This window comes from Lytechinus pictus, chromosome 5 (assembly GCF_037042905.1).
Source record: "Lytechinus pictus isolate F3 Inbred chromosome 5, Lp3.0, whole genome shotgun sequence".
Lineage (NCBI taxonomy): Eukaryota > Metazoa > Echinodermata > Echinoidea > Temnopleuroida > Toxopneustidae > Lytechinus > Lytechinus pictus.
Genome location: NC_087249.1, coordinates 33,389,396 through 33,409,750, shown reverse-complemented (window position 1 = coordinate 33,409,750; position 20,355 = coordinate 33,389,396). Strand labels below are relative to the sequence as shown.

Genomic DNA, 20,355 nt, shown 5'->3' with positions numbered 1-20,355 from the left:
AAGGTCAATGGTCATTTAGGGTCAATGAACTTAGACCATGTTGGGGGAATCAACATCAAAATCTTAACCTAAGGTTAAGTTTTTGAAATGTCATCATAACTTAGAAAATATATGGACCTAGTTCATGAAACTTATACATAAGGTTAATCAAGTATCACTGAACATCCTGCATGAGTTTCACGTCACATGACCAAGGTCAATGGTCATTTAGGGTCAATGAACTTTGGCCGAATTGGGGGTATCTGTAGATTTACCATCATAACTTTAAAAGTTTATGGATCTGATTCATGAAACTTGGACATAATAGTAATCAAGTATTACTGAACATCCTGTGCAAGTTTCAGGTCACATGATCAAGGTCAAAGGTCATTTAGGGTCAATGAACTTTGGTCAAATTGGGGTATTTGTTGAATTACCACCATAACTTTGAAAGTGTGTTGGTCTAGTTCATAAAACTTGGACATAAGAGTAATCAAGTATCACTGAACATCCTTTGCGCATTTTAGGTCACATGACCAAGGTCAAAGGTCAATGAACTGTGGCTTAATGGGGGTATCTGTTGAATTACCATCATAACTTGGAAAGTTGATGGATCTTTCTCTTGAAACTTGGACATAAGAGTAATCAAGTATCACTGAACATCCTGTACGAGTTTCAGGTCACATGATCAAGGTCAAAGGTCATGTAAGGTCAATGAACTTTGGCCACGTTGGGGGTATTTGTTGAATTACCATCATATCTCTATAAGTGTATGGGTCTAGTTCATAAAACATAGAAATAAGAGTAACCAAGTATCACTGAACATCTTGTGCGAGTTATAGTAGTTTTCAAAATCAGCACTGCTGCTATATTGAATCGCGTGATGCAGGTGAGACGGCCAGAGGCATTCATCTTGTTTATCATTTAATATCAATCTGTTTTTACATGTCCACTCATATACTTCTTTCATTGCAGAGTTAAGCTGATTTTCTACAGATTCTATGGTACTACCACTAACATACAGCGTTGCATCATCAGCAAACATAACAATCTTTCCCAGATTTGATACAAGAAGCCAGATCATTAATATAAATTGTAAATAGTAGGGGCCCTAAAACTGAGCCTTGTGGGACCCCAGAAGAGGTTGATTTTATACGCGATTTGATCCCTCCTATTTTTGTGTATTGTTTCCTAAAACAAAAATAAGATTTAAACCATGCAATAGCATTATCAGAACATCCTATTGCAATCATTTTTTTTAGTAAAACCTCATAATTTACAGAATCAAAAGCCTTGCGCATATCAATAAAAGCAATTCCACAAAACTTACTCTTGTCAACTTCAGTTGCCCAATCGTCGACCATACACAATAAAGCACTTTCACAGGAATGCATTGGTCTAAAGCCAAATTGTTTATCACTAAAAAATGTATATCTAATAAATGTGCCTGCAAATGCTTTTGTACCCACTTCTCCAAAATATTGGAAACAATTGATAACAAGGATATCGGACGATAGTTTTCTACACATGATCGATCTCCAGTCTTATGGATTGGACGAATTTTGGCAAGACACCAGGCTTCTGGGTAGTATACAAATATATCAGGCTTTGAGAAAGTATAGTGGGAATTATTTATCCGAGGTTGGACTGGCAATTACATTGCCAGTCCAACCGAGGATCAATAATTCCCACTATGCTTTCGAAAGAAACGCATGATATATTTGTTTTATATCCCTCTTTAACTTTGTGGACCTAGTCCTTGCTGATTTTTAACCAATCTCGACCAAATCTAACGTTGCCGGACCTAGTCCTACTCTAGGCCTGTCGAGCTAATTGCTAGACAGTTCATGAGTAGGCTGCGCGCGGCTTCTACCCGACTGCACTTAATGAGAGGTCCGCTGCGCTGCGTTGGCCGTTGCGGCAGTGGCACTCAAAATAAACACGCGCAGTTAAAATGTATGCTCTAAAAATTAGTATCGGATCTTGACTCACCTTGTTAGGTACGTTTATTCCATTTAAAGGATCCTGTATGAATGGCCGTCGGAATTATAGATTTTCTGCATTGTACTCTAGACCCAATTCCACATTGTTTTCAGTTTGTTGGTACAGTAATTTTGGCGAGAGCTTGTATTTTACTTTATTTACTTTTTGCGGATGATCGATATCTGGGTCAAGTCAGGGAGCATGCGCAATTCAAAGTTAAGAGAAAATATTGAGCATGAGCATGCGCAGTTCTGCCCATGAAAGTATATCGAAAAATATACGGAGCTACAAGAAAACTATACGGAGCTAATTGCAGCGATGTGTTTTCCTATTGAAATTATACTTTGTCATATGATCACGAATTGACCAATCGTTTATGTAGAATACTCATGAATATTCATAAGAGGGATATAATACCCTTTAGATAATTAAAGATTAAAGACATAAATAAGATGTGGAACATTTCATCATTTTCAAAATTTTAAACAAGATTTCATCAGGCCCTGTGGCCTTTTTTGCAGAAGAAACATTTATTTCTTTTGAAACAAAATCATATGATATAAGAGGAATGTCAAAAGTTTCGTTCTGATTATCAGAATTTAGTTCTGATAATGGATTGTCAGTTACTATATTTGTATACGTGGGCACAAAGTCACTTTCGTTCACGTCACCCAGCAATTTCGAAACACTACCAATAAAGTAATCATTAAGTTTTTCAGCTACTATTTCAGGCCGAGTGACTTCATTGTCATTAATAAGCAATTTTATAGCATGTTGTCCAGAACTAGAGAACAGTTGTTTTAGGATTGACCATACTGCACATGGGTCTCCAGACTTCTCTATCAATAATACCCCTTTCATAAACCCAATAAAACATATCCTCCAATTAGCCGCCTAAGAGTAATGCGGATAATTCAATAAAAATTGCGTTCACAAACTCCATAAATTATTTTTACGAGCGCCCGGCCTGAAAAAGGCGGATAATCGTCATGACAACTGGACACGCCCCCTCCAATGCGGTTGTGTTGGAAAAGGGTGACCTTGTGACCGCACCATGGCAATTATCCGCATTATTTGGAAATAGTTCATAAACTCAAAATCTTGTCCCGATGCCGCTATTATGCGGATAATAGCAGCATCAGAATAATGCGGATAACTCTTGTCCTCCTCTGATTTTACGACCAAATTATGCTGCTATTAGCCGCATAATTGTGTTTTATTGGGTTTATGAAAGGGGTATAAGTCTTGTACATACATTTGTTTAGCTTTCTTAATCAAACACGTTACATTGTTTCTCACTTTTTTGTACTCTTTCCATAAACTCGGGGAACTAGACTTCAGGGCCTTGATATGAAGATGCTTTCTTTTATTCATCAAGGCTATTATTTTACCTGTGATCCAGGGAGAAGGGGTTTTTCTCATTCTTTTACGTTTGTATGGCATATGTTTATCAATCACTGACATTATTTGTTTGTACCACTGTTCCCAAGCAGTGTCGAGGTCATTTACACCGTTTATATTAGTAAAAGATAAGTTTGATAGATCATTGACAAAGTCCTCCTGATTAAATGTTTTCAAGTTTCTACATTGTAGTCGATTTGACAGTCCCATAGGCTCAATACACCAACCTAGAAATGTTCTTTCCGATGAAGTTTTTTTCTTGATTCGTGTTCCTATGGGGTCCTAGAACAAATTCAGCTTGGTTGCCCAAAGTTGCTGTTTGGGCAATTTTGCTAATTTGCATAAATCCAAAATGGCCGCCAGATGCCATCTTGAAAACCTAACTTTTGAACCCCTTGCCCCAAAATTATGAGTAATGACTCTTTTTAGGGGTTTAGGGGTGTGTCGAACCTATTTCTATCATCATTTTTGCAATATAAGGTCATCTTCAGGTCAAATCCAAGATGGCCGCCAGATGCCATCTTGAAAAATTGACTTTTGATCCCCTTGCCCCAGAATGACGAGTAATACCTCTATTTATGGGTTTTGGGATGTGTGGAATCTCTTTCTGCTATCTATTTTGCAATATAATGTCATCTTCAGGTCAAATTCAAGATGGCCGCCAGATGACGCCATTTAAAAAAAATTAACTTATGATTCCTTTGTCCCAGAATCAAGAATAATACCTCTTTTCGTGAGTTATTTGGTATGTTGATTCCATTCCTGTTAATAATTTTACAATATTGGATCATCTACAGATCAAATCCAACATGTTCAAGACGGCCGCTAAACGCCATATTAAAAAAAAAACCAAGACTATTGAACCGTAAAGAAGTACTCTCCCTAAAAGCGTACACATTTTCCTGAAGAGGTTACTATTATGTGTAGGAGCTCATTTTAAGAGGATTTCAGTAAGAATGATTCATTTCTTTTAATCACTCCCATCTTTAGTTCGAGGTTGTGTCATGTCTCAGATGGTCAGAAGGTTGATAGATTTCGTCATTAACCGCTCACTTTAGATTGAAACAATTCAAGGTTCGGGCTATGATCTATTTCGGGAGTCCATATCATTTTTTACGTCCAACTATACTTTTCTAGTGTAAGGACTTCGAAGTGCTATTTGAATTAAAAAGTGATTTTTCAGAAAATTAGTTAACTTATTACCTTCCTTTATAATTATCGGACTTTTCGTCCTGAAAAGAGCCATTCACTTGGTCAGCAGGAGTGCACTATTTAGCCTCCTGCAGAAGATAGGCTCCCCAAGGACTGTTCCATGGTCGTATCATTCCATGACAACAGTTTGCTACAACGCTAGAACATCTGGTAGCTTCTGTCAGTTTCTGTGAGCAGTGGCGTGAAGCAAGGCTGCGCCTGGCCCTGACACTCTTTGGGATCTTCTTCTCCATGCTTCACCAGTATGCATTAGGCGAATGCACAGAAGGCTTCTATATCCGTACCATAGACCGACTACGTGCCAAAACAATGGTCATGATGGTTCTCATTCGTAAGATGTTGAATGGAAACGATGTCGCCCTTGCTTCTCAAGAAGCGGGAGTACAAGAAACAGCCGCCTGTCCTGTGCATATAAGGAGTTTTGATCACCCATCAGCCTATGAGACAGAAATCCTGATCGACTCAAGACACTGACAATCCTCCAGATATCTATATCAACAGCATGCACTCGTCTGGTTGTGGACGACTCTTCACCTACCTTGGATCGACTATCTGTCTCTAGCTTATTTTCCCTGGACAATGAGATAAGCATCAGAATATGAAAATCTGCCACAGTCTTGGCAAAGCTTCTGTACGGAAGTCCTGGAAAACGTACGCCGACCAAGAAAAAAGTGGCTGAACACCTTTCATGTCAACTGCCTCGGACGTTTCATGCACATTGAATGGCAGGACAAAGTGAAAAATACATGTACAGAGGCCCTTCATCGTACGTGCTGGCATCCCCAGTTTATTCTCGCTCTCTAGTCAAAGGCGCCTCAAGTGGTTGGGGCATGTTTGCAGCATGAAACCTTGGTGAATCCCAGAAGCGATTCGCCAAGGTAAGGTGAGCTGTGTGACTGGTCTCATCCCAGACACCTGCAAACGTCATATATATGACTTGCCAGCATAGACACTAACACTTATAAAGATGTAGATGATAGTCGCCATTCTATGAAGAGCTACTAAGTACAGGGGTCAAGACGTCAGAAAATAATCGAAATGCTAAATTGGCAGACCAAAGACCTAGGAGGAAGGCTAGGACAGCATTTCTATCTAAACCTGTCTCAGCGTCATTCTCCTTCATCTGCACAAATTTGGTCTAGAGACTGCCACTTACAGCCACTCTCGAAAATGTAGGACCTAGCGCTACACCATCGTCTTTAATCAACGAACAGATGCCTACCCGAATCATTGGACACATTGATTTCGAAAAAAATATGGAGAAAACACTTTCAAATTAAAATAAGACTCTAAAAGCCTGTTCAGTACAAAAGTATGGATGGACATTAAAACAACTAAAAATACACGCGAAATGGATCATAGCCCAAACCTAAAGAGGGTTCATTCTAAGGTGAGCAGTTAATGCCGAAATTTGACATCTCAGATGTGACCTAACCTTGACCAAAAACATTAGAATTAACAAAACAAATGAGTATTCTTACTGAAATCCCTTTACATTAGCTCTTACACGTATAAGCCTCGGAATGTATTTTTTCAAGATGGCGTTTGGCGGCCATCTTGGATTTGATCTGAACATTTTCCTTTATGCAAAATCACAGCATAAATTGAATCAACATACCAAATGACTCACGAATAGAGTTATTATTCATAATTCTGGGGCAAAGGGTTCAAATTTATTTTTTCAAGATGGCATCTGATGGCGGCCATCTTGGATTTGACATGAAGATGACCTTATATTGCAAAAATAATAACAGAAATGGATTCTACACAACCCTAAACCCCTGAAATGAGTTATTCCTCGTCATTTTGGGGCAAGTGTTTCAAAACTTAGGTTTTGAAGACGGCATGTGGCGGCCATTTTGGATTTATGCAAATTAGCTAAATTGCCCAAACGGCAACTTTGGGCAACCAAGCTGAATTTGTTCTAGGACCCCATAGGAACATGAATCAAGAAAAAAACTTCATCGGAAAGAACATTTCTAGGTTCGGAAAATGTCAAATCGACTATTGGATATCATTGTGAACACGGTCGAAACTCTTACAATTTAAACACGTGTAGATCAAGTAATGATCACTGTTATGGGTTCTTATTACACCTGTGGAGTTGTGCTCATCCGGACATGTTGAATATATATGATGTATTAGTGTTTAAGAATACTGGGTCACACGAGTGGGGGATTTGATTAACTGTGACATAAGGGAACCCTGCATAACTGATAAAAGGGTTTGCAATGCAGAATCTAGATTCTCACTATGGCTGCGTTTATGCGACCTCAAGCCAGAATCATGATTTGAATCATGATTTAAATCATGATTCAAAACACAAACATGAATCACAATACCACAGAATCAGCGTTCAGACAACCTTCATTTTAAAGCTGTTTTTCCTCGGATTCGGACCGATCCAGTACGCATCACAGTGCGCAGTTTGACAGAGGAAGTTAGGTCAACTTTTTTGCACGTGTTTTGGCTCTCCAAAAATCGATCCTGTACCTTCCGAATTCAGTCTATTATACCACAATTTGTTTACTTATTATTCCTCTTGTCGGTTTATCGAAAATTGTGTTCGGATGTAAATTTTGGGATGTAAATTTTAGCGTAGATCCAATTTCATATTGACACTTGTTAACTCAACAACAATTGATATCATTGTCTGTTCAGTTAGTTCATTTACTAGTTCACTTGAAGTTGAAGACATGACCAAAAAAAGATGAAAAGAAGTGGACGATGTGATGCCCAACACAGAATGGATGCATATCATATTATGTATAAATACACTGAGTATAGCGCGTCTTGAGCTTGGCAAGAGTCAAACCTAAAGTAGCCCGACACAAATGACGTCATAGAATCATGATTGTAATCACGATATCGTTTATTCGAACATTTTCGTACGTGATTCTGCAGAAACGTCTTTCCAAACGCCCCTTTTTTCGTGTTTCATGTTTGTGATTCTAATCATGATTATATTCAATTTCGACTAAACGCAATCGTGATTCTGCAGAATCATGATTTGAATCATGATTCAGATCATGATTCTAGGGTAAAAAAGTGGCGGATAAACGCACCCTATGTAAATCACAGTTGAGATCTCCTATTACTACTAGTTCACAATCAAAATCTAAAGCTTTACTCATCATCGCAGACACTGAATAAAAAAAATCAGCTGGAGAGTTTGGGGGACGATATAAAACACATAATAGAAGAGATGCTCCCTTCCGCAATTTGGTTCTTATCCAGATCGTTTCCAATCCAAAGTCAAGTTCTTTTATGTGTTGATATGAGAGAGTGCTTTTTACATAAACCATCACACCCCCACCATGTCTGGTTCTATCTCTCCTTAGCATGTCATAACCATCAATTTTCAGCTCATTGTCACCTACAGAATTGTCGCAATGAGTCTCAGTAAGACAGATTATATCAAATGGAAATTTTTTTAATAAAAACTTCAATTCCTCTAACTTATTCGGTAAGGAGTTTATGTTTAAATGACAGACTCTCAGACCGAATTTTGATGTAAGTGAAATGCTGCCATTATCGGCCAGTTCAATATATTCTCCTTTGACGTCAAGATCAGGATTGCTGTCTTCAATGTGAGAATTAGTAATTAAGTAACTCAATTCGTTATTAGAGGCTAGAGTGGAGTCGAGCGATTCGCTTAAATCACTCGTCGACCGCGACTGATGGAATGATGGAATTACCACAAATATTGAAAAGAAGCATTGCTATTGCTATTTAGCTGACTGGCAACATACAAAATGTGACTGGATTGAATATAAAAAGAAAATAATTTTGAATATCTTGGATTGCTATCCTATACTACTTTGATATTCTTCAGAAAAACCCTGTGTGAATACTGTACAACAACACAGAAAATGTCCTTTCACATGGTAGCCTATTTGCTGAAATCTTTTCAAAATTGAAAACTTTCATAGCATTCATTGGGATCAGCATTTTGTTTGGTTGAATTGAGAATTTGTATAGGCTTTTCATTCAAATTGCAATCCCTTTTCAAAGCTCTTTCTCACCATCTTCTTAGGGTTGAGACCTATTGTTGAGGTTATGGTCAATAGTTGTGTAATTGAACTGTACTTTATCAAAGTGGAGAGGAGATCATTTGGGTGTGGAAACGACCCACAACGAACAACAACAACAACATATCATAGTGGGTGGGGGGGGGGGGTTACTTTGAAAGTTCTTTAGTTTTAAAGGTCAGTGCCATCATTTAAACAGCCATTTTATTTTTATGCAGGCAAATTTTATGGAAAGTAGGGGAAAATGTCTGACAAAATGGAAGTAAAAGGTTGGTTCCAGTTGTGGTTGATTTGATTCACTGGCAGCTGTAAACATTCAAATTAAGCTCATCAGATCAAATGTATTAGCATCTAAAGTTTTGGTGATAAAGGGTCGGTATTGTGAATTATGATCCAGTTTTCATATAACGTTCCTATCTAACACAGCAGTTACATGTAGATAGGAACGTTATATGGACGTAAGAGTAATCAAGTATCACTGAACATCTCATGCAAGTTTCAGGTCACATGACCAAATTCAAAGGTCATTTTAAGGTCATTGAACTTTGGCCATTTTGGAGGTAATTATTAGATTGCTGTCATAACTTTCAAAGTTTATAGCTTATAAAATGTGGTTACTGTATAGGGGTAATCAAGTATCACTGAAAAGTCTTGGTTGCATGATCAAGGTCAAATTATGTCACTTATTGTCAATGAACATGGTATTGTATCATTATATGAATGGTGTTTTTTTGTGAATAATTATTTTGTAGTTGTTTTCAAAGGGTCAGCACTGCTGCTATATTGATTCATGTGATGCAGGTGAGACTGCCAGAGGCGCTCCACTTGTTAGATTTAATTTTTGTATTGATCGTGACTCGATGAATTTACATCACATTCTGGACTGAAAATGCAAGTCAAATCACAATGAAGAGCTGAGAGGCTTTTGTCGCAAAGTTGGTGTACCAGGACAGCATCGGAATCTCTTGAAGCTGGACAGCTTATTTGCAATCGTTGAATGATCTGCTGTCCCAGTCCACCAGCTTTCGACAAAAGCCTCTCGATCAGCTCTCAAATTGATTTAAATTGCATTTTCAAAGGAATCAATGCTTTATAGAACATGTCTCCATAGTAAATGCGAAAACTTTCTAATAGCAATTGTAAGGACATGTGCAGTCATGTATGAACTGGTACAGTGAGCACAAGTTCAGGGGATTAAAAAATACTTAAGGTTTGGTTATCCTCATCTAAATCATTAGAAAAGGGGCTATATTGTGAATTATAGAAGTTCTCCTAGCCTGGCCATGAAATCTGTGTCTTGAGCTAGCAGTCACACCAATGGGGAACAAAGTCAAAGACACATCTACCATCTCCGTACTTCTTTATATCAAAGAGATAAGATTTTGCCTTTTATAAGATATTTTCTATCAATTTTTTTTGTATGTAGGAGCCAATGAGGATGTGGTGGAAAACAAGCCAGAAGAAGTAGTCAAATCAAGAGAAACATGGGGCAGTGGGGTAGAGTTCATTCTCTCAACCATGGGCTATGCCATCGGTCTCGGCAATGTGTGGCGTTTTCCTTATATGTGCTATGAGAATGGAGGAGGTAAGTTTCCAGCTCATGAAGTAAAATGATTGAAGGGGGAAGACCCGCTTGTTGGTCACAAATTGGGGACTCTAAGGAGCAGTTGAAAACAGAAAGTGAGTGAGTGAGAGGAAGGAGGAGGAGAAGAAGAAAAGAACTGCAATCGTATCAGAACGATGTGCATGCATTGACGACTGTGATTTAATAGAGGGCAAAAAACAGAAGGAGGTAGAGAGAAAACTGTAGATTATATAGATTTTCAAAATATTAGAGGGCGCTATTTGTTAAAGGAATGGTCACTGATGCGTAAAACAAAGTTAGATTATGTTGGCAAACCCTGAAAATATGAGACCAAAATATAATACAACAAGGAAGTTATGACGATTTTACATTGTGAGACTTTTCAATAGAGGGCGCTATTTATTAAGGTAACGATCACTGATGCGTAAAAACCATTTAAAATATGAGGGACGATACTAGAGGCAAAGCCTGAAAATATGAGACCAAAATGATTGAAAACAAAAAAATTATGGCTATTTTACTATTTTCGACTTTTCAATAGAGGGCGCTATTTCTAGGGATAATGGTCACTTGTGCGTAACAAACCAGTTGAATTATGGGGGATGATACCATGAGCAAACCCTGAAAATATGGGACCAAAATGATTGAAAACAAGGGAGTATATGGCTATTTTACTATTTTTGACTTTTCAATAGAGGGCGCTATTTCTTAAAGGTAATGGTCACTGATGCCTAAAAATGCGTTTGAATTATGAGGGATGATACCCTGAGCAAACCCTGAAAATAGACCAAAATGGATGAAAACGAGGAAGTTATGGCAAGTTTACTATTTTCGAATTTTTGATAGAGCGCGCCATTTCTAAATTTAATGGGCACTCATGCGTAAAAAGCGTAATAATTAAGAGGGATGATACCATAACCAACCCCTGAAAATATACCAAAATGAATGAAAACAAGGAAATTATGGCCATTTTACTATTTTGCACTTTTCAATAGAGGGCGCTACTTCTAAAGGTAATGGTCACTAATGCGTAACAAACCACTTGAATTATGGGGGATGATACCATAAGCAAACCCTGAAAATATTATACCAAAATGAGTGACAACAAAGAAGCCATTATACTATATTCGACTTTTCAATAGAGGGCCCTATTTCTAAAGGCCATGGTCACTGATGTGTGAAATATATATGGATTATGAGGAATGATACAATAAGCATACCCTGAAAATATGAGACTAAAATGAATGGAAACAAGGAACTTATGGCCATTTTAATATTTCTTTAGTTTACAATAGAGGGCGCTATTTCTAAATGTAATGGTCACTGATGCTTAAAAAGCATATGGATTATGAAGGATGGTATCATTAGCCAGCCCTGAAAATATAAGACAGAAATGAATGATAACAACAAAGTAAATGTCATTTTACTATTTGTTGACTTTGCAATAGAGGGCGCTATTTCTAAATTTAATGGTCACTGATGCGTGAAATTTGTTGAATTGTGAAAGATGATACCATTAGTGAACCATGAAAATATGAGAAGAAAATGAATAAAAACAAAGAAGTTCTGGCCATTTTAGATTTTCCTAATTTGCATTTCAATAAATATGAACTTTTTGAATGTAGACTATTTTGGATTTGAATTTAGGGCAAGAAGATGGCATTATGAAGGGCAAGTTGTAGTTTTTGTATGAAAGAACAACTCTTAAACAATCTACTGCAATTTGTTAGAAGTCTGTAGCATGCAGGATAAGGGAGTTAGGACGGGATTAGGAATGGTATGCAAATTAAATGGACTTGAAATTTACAAAATGGTGCCTGGATGGTCATGCATGAGTGATATTGGAAAATGGAAGACGAGGTGCACAACTAGGGATGCTGGACAACATGTCTTACCAAATTTGGATGAATTTGGATGAGGGACAGAGTCAGGGTAGAGCTAACAAAAACTACATGTTAAACGAATGGGATTTTTTGGAAGAAGAAGAAGACGACGGAATAGGAATACCGAACAACAACAGAGCATTGTCGCCTGTAGGCGTCAATACAAAGAAGGAGGAGGAGCTAGGAGTAGAAGATTGAGAAGGAGTAAGAGTGAGTAAGAGAATAAGTTCTAAAGGAGAATGAAGAGGAGGAGGGGGTACACAAGCTGTACATGTGAATATTTTTGGTAAATACAATGAAATTAAGTGCAATATATAAGGTTTTGGTAAAAAAATCAATGTGTATCATGACATCAGGTCCTTGATATTTTTTTAGAAAATTAATACAATAGCTATACAATCAATTCTTTGTGGATTTTATCAGGAGAAAAAGTATTAGACACTTTGTTTGATGAACTGAATATTTTGGGTAAATAAAATGACTCAATTATTCGGTGCAATAAGGCATTGGTAGAAAACATAAATGTGTAACACCAGGGCCTTGATATCAACCCTTTTTTTTTTCTTTTGTCCAGTGTGAATCACAAAATGCTGTGGTTTTGTGTTTTTATAAGGCACTGGAGCCGAATTAGCTGCGAATCCATCTGAATACACATATTAAAGGTGGTTTCAGACCGCCTCGAAGTTCGTCAGTTCCAGGTATTTTCTGATCGGGAAATTTACCCGATCAGAAAATACCAGGTAATATTGGCAATGTGAAAGCAAATTACGCGTAATCTCCCCCAAAGAAAATACCCATTAAAAAGTAGGTACTTGTCAAAATTACGAAAACTTTTGCGGGGATTTTTCCAAGGTCGCAGGTATTTTGGCAATGTGAAAGCAATTTACGGGAACTTTAAGCCCAGCGTGTAGTTGGGCGCGGGCGCTGTGGGTGGCTGCTGAACTAGTGATTTTGAATCTCGCGCCTTGCCTGCTTATCAGACCATTCTGCGCATGCTCATCAGACCATTCTGCGCATGCTCGTAACTTCAGGAACTTATCCCGAAGGTATATCATTCGGGGAGTAACGGTCTGACCTCGGCGCAATTTAGCCAAATTTGTTCCGATTCGGGTGTCCTCCCTCCCCTCTCTGGATCTGTGTTTGTCTCTGTGATTGTGCCACACACGAAACATCCATCCATATACCCACACACTAAACTCTTCATAAAGCAGTGTTTACATTTCCCATGTCCCATTTCTCATTTGTTATGTCTTTCATTGTTGAATAATTGACAAGTATCTAAATGTATACCCGGGGGGCCACTTCCATTGAAGAGTGGATACCATGCACGCCATGGGGTCTTGAAAAACACCTATTTTCCATATTCTGAAAATGCACCCCTTAACAAGTATTGGGAACAAAACGATACTCTTGGCAAGTATTCCCTGAAATGAACCCCTAAACAAGTACAGGAATATTTTATTGTTATGTCACGGGTCCTTTGGTCGTTGGTTTACCTTTACACATCAATTTTGGTTTAGTATGACCCACCTTCCACATCTCGTGCAAATCGGACTCTAAACAAGTAGTGTTGGGGCAAAAAGGAAATCCTTTATAAAACGTTTTAATTTTGTTTTATCATCCCTGCAAATTTGACCATAAACACGTAACTTTCCCTGCGAAATAAATACCCCTTTTTTATCTTGAAAAAGACATCCTTTTTACGTGTTTTGTTGGTCGCGCATGGTATCCACTCGATAATGTAAGTGGCCCCCCCCCCCCCGGGATGTATACATGACTTCACAATGGCTTGCCTAATTTGGAAGCACGTTGAACCATTCATAAGTGTGTGTTGGTGGTGATGATGTGCATGTGGTAGAGGTGATGGGTTGTGCATATATGAGGTTTGTGTGTGGAAGGATAGGTAGGTGCTTGCACACGAGTTATAACCCTTTTTTCACACTTTATTTCATTCTTCACCCAGCAACTTTGCGCAACTGAGATTTTACGACCTTTTGAAGATAGCCTCAAAGTCAGTCATGCATGCAAAGATCCACATGAAAATGGTACCAAAATATGCAGGCAAATAGCTCTATATGAGGATCAATAAATCAATGATTAAATGTTAGGGAAGACAACTTCAAACTAATATAATGGGACTTTTTTTCTGACTCGCTCTGTAACCCTTTACTGAAACTTTAGACAGGCAAGTCACATGTTTCATTCAGCAGGGGTTAAATTTTCCCCATGAAGTAGGTCCATCCATCCAGCAAGAGGTTACCTAAAATTTGAGAGCTCAATTGCCAAATTTGTTCATGAATCAAGTCAATGAGCATTTTATTTTTTGTGTGACTCTCCTTTAGGGTATTATATATATATTATGATTGCCTTACTATTGAGTCAAGGCAGAGAGAATAACAGACTATAAACCGCACCCGTGGATTAACCGCACCCCCAACTTTGGACAAAAAAAAAAAAAAAAATCCTCACATTTTATTTGAGGTACGAAGAAACAAAAACTAAGTTAAAGATTTCAAAGTATCCAATTGAAGAGATTACCGGTATGCGAAAATCTGCTGTTCTTGATCAATTAATCTACAAATGTTAGCAAGAAAGAAAGGTCCCAACAATATTGGCCACTTACACACTCACTCGCCTCACAGTCACGGTGTACACACACACAGCACTGCCGTTCTTGTACATTGCAAACTACGATACGGTACCAGTACATCTTATCAAATAATGATCTGTGTCTTTCCCGACGTAGGAGAAAGAAACATTCACATTTCTTGCATCACAAACTCACAATCACTCTCAGAATTTGACTAGCATTCCATGTCTTAGCATGAATTTTGGATACGGGATTACAGGAAGGTTCAAGAAACAAAGAAATTTGCATTTTTTACAGTTGTTTTTACGGCTTCGTGCCGTCTCTCATGTGCGTGGTGTACATGGTATCTTATGAAAAGCAAACGGGAAAGAAAAAATAAGCTGGCGAGAAACGGGACTTTGGAGGGGATCGAGGGTTAAAATGAATAGCGCCAGCTTAAGTCGCACTATAACCACAATACAACGCAAGCTAGTTCAGCTCACTCAACTCTCGCGCTCGCTCAGCTGTGACAAAATATTACCGAGTATGCTTGGCGTCTCTTTTAACTTAGCCAGGGAACTTTGCTGCTTTGAACCGAGAATAAAGTCGAAATTAGTGTCATGAAGGTGGGTGCGTTTGTTATGGACAATATTTGATAAGATTGTAATAATCGCTTCTCATTACCCGCGGCTCATACCCCTCTAAACGACATTGCCCTGGGCGGCTACGCCCGGCCACTCGATGTGTTGTGAACTGGCAGACGTCTTACATGTTCGGGAGGGGTTACGACGGGCTGGCTCAGACCCGTCACTGTGGATAAACCGCACCCCCGACTTTTGCTTCTATCCCGCCGAGAAAAAGGTGCGGTTAATAGACCGTTATTTACGGTACTACATGGTCTATTAAAAAGGCAATGTCTTCCATGAGAGAAATGTCAGTCAAATGCTGTCCAAATTGTATTTTGAGCAAAGATATAGAGATGATACTGCTTCTACCAGTTAAAAGTCAGGAAATTAGTGAATTTATACACACTTGGTCATCATGCTGAAAAAGTAATTTTACACCAGGGGAATGTTTCACAAAGATTTAAGTATGACTTAAGTGGCAATTAAATACTGACGCGTAGAAGATATGGTACATGTACGTGCAATCTTATTGATCAATATGCAGTAGTGCGCGTCCTCTTCACATGATCTGATCTTTGCGGTCATGCCTTTTATACTGCACGCAACGAGGCATTTAACTGCGACTCTAAGTCATACTTAAAGGTCAAGTCCACCCCAGGCAAATGCTGACTTAAATAAATAGAGAAAAATCAAACTAGCATAGTGCTGAAAATTTCATCAAAATCGGATGTATAATAAGAAAGTTATGATATTTTATTAAAAGTTTCGCTTATTTTTCACAAAATAGTGATATGCACAACTGGGTGAGTCAGTCCATGATGTCCATCACTCACTATTTCTTTTGTCTTTTATTGTTTGAATTATACAATAGTTCATTTTTTTGTAGATTTGACAATAAGGACCAACTTGACTGAACCATATGATATCAAACAATGGTAATTCCACATGTTCAGGGAGAAATGAAACTTTGTTTCACTTGACAAGGAGGAGAAAATTAGAATATTTCATATTTCATATAATAAAATAGAAAAGAAATAGTGAGTGGGTGACGTCATCAGTCTGCCAATTTGCATACCGACCAGGTGCATATAACTGTTTTGTGAAATTAAGCGAAACTTTAAAATGCCATAACTTTCTTATTTTACATCCGATTTTGATGAAATTTTCAGTGTTATGCTTGTTGGATTTTTATCTTTTTATTCAAATCCACTTTTTTTTGGGGTGGACTTGTCCTTTAAATCTTTGTGAAACACCCCCCAGATATTTTACACTGTATGTCTACGGTTTGTGCTCAAGATGAAAATTTCAGCAGTCGGCATTTTAGCATAGTTACATGTAGTCCCTATTTATTTTTGTTTGTGTGGAGAAAGAGGTTAAAATTCATTCTTATTGCCGAACATCCTTGTGCATCTTTGAATGTAGTTTTTGTGAGAATTTAATGGGAAGATTGAAAGAAAGAGAGAGGGAGAGAAATTGAGAGAGAGTCCCATAAAGGTGTAGCCTTTTGTCAAGGCCCTCGTGACTTTGCTCTATCCTAGTCAGGTAGTGGCTGAAATGAGACTAGCGGCCTACGAAGATTACTGCTATGAATTATTCATGAGCATGCTAATTAGTCTCCCTCCGAATATTGACTAATCAGAACAGCAGCTTCACACTGCCTGCCATCGTGGTTCATTCATTATACCCGACGCTGATGGAGGTGTGCAGTCTATGGTGGTTCTGGTGCCTGCGACCTGATTTCGAAGATAATCCTTGCACAATGAGATGGCCTGGTAAATGGCACTTTTGCCATATACAGTGTGGAGACTTACGAACGTATCGTGTCCTCAAAGGACTGATAGAATCGCCCTCAGTTGTAGTTCCTTGTTGCTGATATTTTCAGCATTTGCGATGCAATTTCTGTACTTTTCAGCAATAATTCTTCGAACTCGTAGGCAGCCATGATGAATTGCGAGAGTCGATATTTGCATACTTAATATTGCTGATGTCATGCGAGAAACGTTCGCTGATTGGCCGCTACCTCTCAGGTAGCAATTCCGACTCGGAAACAACGGTTAACATAAGAAATCCAAGTCGGGTTCCAAAAGGCCCTCACGACAAGTCGTTTGGCTCGCGTGTTCACTCGTGTATCGCCAATTCTCGGGTATCGCCAGGCCGCTAGTCTTGTATCAGCCACTACCTGACGAGGATAGAGCCAAGTCGCGAGGGCCTTGACAAAAGGCTAATAAAGGTGATAAACTCAGTCGAGAGCTGATAAACTCTGTTTTGGGATAGATGAAACAGTCTTTCTGCACAGTAGAGCGAGACAATAGGCGCTCTTTTTTTCGATGGCGGCTGCGTCAACATTGAAATCTTAACTGAAGGTTAAGTTTTTGAAATGTCATCCTAACCAAGGTCAAAGGTTATTTAGGGTCAGTGAACTTTGGCAATGTTGGTGTTATATTTGTTGAAATATCATTATTGAAATCTTATGGATCTAGTTTATGAAACTTGGACACAAGAGTAATCAAGTATGAGTGAACACCCTGCATGAGTTTTAGTTCACATGACCAAGGTAAAAGGTCATCAGGTCAATGAACTTTGGCCACTTTTGGGGTATTTGTTGAATTGCCATGTAACTGAAAGTTTATGGATATACTCCCTGAAATGTGGACATGAGGGTAATCAAGTATCACTTAGTCTTAGGTCTTAAGTCTTAGGTCTTATGATCAAGGTCAAATGTCATTTTAGGGTCAATGAACATACTATTCTGTTATGATAGTGTTTTTGTGAATGATTATTTTGTATAGTCATTTTCAAAGTCGGCACGGCTGTTATTGATAAATTGAGCTTTTCAAGTGATTTACTTTTATCGGTGAAAAAGTGAATTTATCACTGATAAACCAAGTTTTTGAACCAATAAATTATTTTTTCAATTTTGATCAACTTCGTTTTCTTTAGAGTTGTTTCTCAGAAGTTAATAAAGGTATTTGATGGGGGCAGCGGGGGGAGTTATCCCCTTCCCCTTTAGACATTTTGAAAACTTACTTTTCATCAAATCAAGCAATTTTACTTTGGAAAATGCAGTAGTGCCCAAATGACAAGCTCCGTTACTTCACTCCCTCACTTTCAAATTTCTTATTAAATCTCAATGCCTCTTGCCCCTTTCCCCATGAGAAAAAAAATTGCATATATGGCAAAAGGGAGAGGAAATAAATATTTTTGCCATCCTCAAATTTTAGTGTGGTTGTCGGGGGAAGGCAGCAAGTGTCCCCCTGCTCCCCCTGCTCCCCCCGCTTCCAGCTCTCTTGAACCCAGTGACAATGATCCCATCATCTTATTAAACACCTTTACCCCACCCCCGTAGATTCGACATAACTCTGAATATCAAAATTGAAAAACTATATTGAAATACTTGTTAGTTTTTTTGAAATTTTTCACATTTTTTATTGAAAAATCAAGTTTATCACTTGAAAAACCTTGTCTTTCACCAATAAACTGAGTCTTTTGGCATAAAACAGTTTATTAATTGATATGTTTGGCAAACATATCAATTAATAAACTAGGTTTTTGTGAAAAACTCTTTTTTGCTTTTGTTTTTCAATCAAGAATATTAGTTTATCGGCAAAAATTTGTGCTAATCGCCTTTATGGGACAGATGGTGTGCCATATATGTACATGTCTAGAGAGTGGTTCTGGATTCAGAATCCCATTGTCCCTTACAAGACATTGAAAGTTCTCCAAAATAATAATTTGCATACCTTCAGTAAGTGTCCACAACCTTTCAACATTTCATCCTTGAATCTGGTACATATCTTTCTTCATTTGTTATACCTTTAGGTGCATTTTTAGTGCCATACTTCATCATGCTGTTTATTGTGTGCTTCCCCATCATGTTCATGGAAATGGGTCTTGGTCAGTTCAGTAGTTTGGGATGCATCTCTGTCTGGGAAATCAGTCCATTCTTCAAAGGTAAGTTTGTTTTATCAAGTTCAAAGTTTACACATAATGATGATTCTTGGGATATGGCAACAATGTGATGATTAATAGTATCTTTAGCTGTGCCCAATTATTAGGAGGAGCTACATGTATTACTTTACCAGGAACTCAAACCCAAGGAGCATCCCCTTATATATCGATGTGGGACTATTCATTCCTAATTCATATATATCCAGGGAATACAAGTAAATTGGGTTTTTTATTGATTATAATCCTGCTACATGTATGCACTTTGATAATTATGCCATCATACCCGACAGGAAAGTTCACCCTGGCTTGAAAGTAGCTTTTGATGAAAGGGGGAAAAATGGTGAAGATTTTGCACAAATCCTTCTAAGAGAGTCAATAAGGATTTCTACATGATTATGTCACATGCGAGCAGCTCTTCCGTTGGAATTATAATAGAAAGTCAATAAAATGCAATTTTCTCAGAAAGTTGAGAATGATTTTTTGTGCATTTTAAACAGTTTCATTTGTATACGTCTGCTTCTTGGCCCTAGCAGTTGCATAAAACAAAAGTTACCATTATGTTGACTTTGCCTTGCAATGGTAAATTGCATGGAATCCTTGCTTTTGATTAGCTGTTGATCAGCATTACAATTGAAACATTGGATGGCAAAGTTACCATAATAGTAACAGGCCAAGGAAGAGAGATACTTACATTCATCATGAACTATCGAAAAATAGGAATTTATGGAGCTGCTGTTCGCATATGACTCACAAATTCAAATCTTTTATAATAATCATAACTTTTTTTTCTTTGGTTGATTTTCAGCAAACTTTCACCAATATCATGCCTTTTCCTTCTCTTATTGAAACACATTTATTGTCAGGGTGGACTTCCCCTTTAAAGATAAACTCTGGTACAGTACTGGTCAAACTTAAACAGAATTATATTTTTGACAATGCTGTCTGCAAATTGTTTTTTCTGAAAAATATATAATTACAGTGTATATGAGCAAATGAAGATCACAAACATTATTGAATAGTGCCCAACTGTGGTCCCATGTGTTGTTACCTGTGCTACGCACACCAGGTAAAGCATTTTGGAATTAAATGAATATAATTTCAATTAAGCCTTATTGTTCTAATTAAACTTTGATGGTCT

At 37.9% G+C, this 20,355-nt stretch overlaps 1 protein-coding gene across 5 annotated transcripts in view; it reads left to right on the top strand.

Moving 5' to 3' along the window:
- Positions 1-4,278: 4,278 nt before the first annotated feature.
- LOC129262062 (sodium- and chloride-dependent glycine transporter 1-like) overlaps positions 4,279-20,355 on the top strand; it is a 56,598-nt gene continuing 40,521 nt past the window's right edge. The window contains exons 1-3 of one of the 5 annotated variants that reach the window (XM_064100295.1): positions 4,279-4,313; positions 10,033-10,191; positions 19,089-19,220. In XM_064100295.1, coding sequence (XP_063956365.1) covers positions 10,125-10,191; positions 19,089-19,220 — 199 coding nt within the window. In that variant the 5' untranslated portion in view covers positions 4,279-4,313; positions 10,033-10,124. Of the gene's footprint in view, positions 5,966-6,320; positions 6,559-9,811; positions 10,192-19,088; positions 19,221-20,355 lie in introns of those variants that run through there. The other 4 variants (XM_064100291.1, XM_064100294.1, XM_064100296.1 and 1 more) reach the window with 4 other exon arrangements.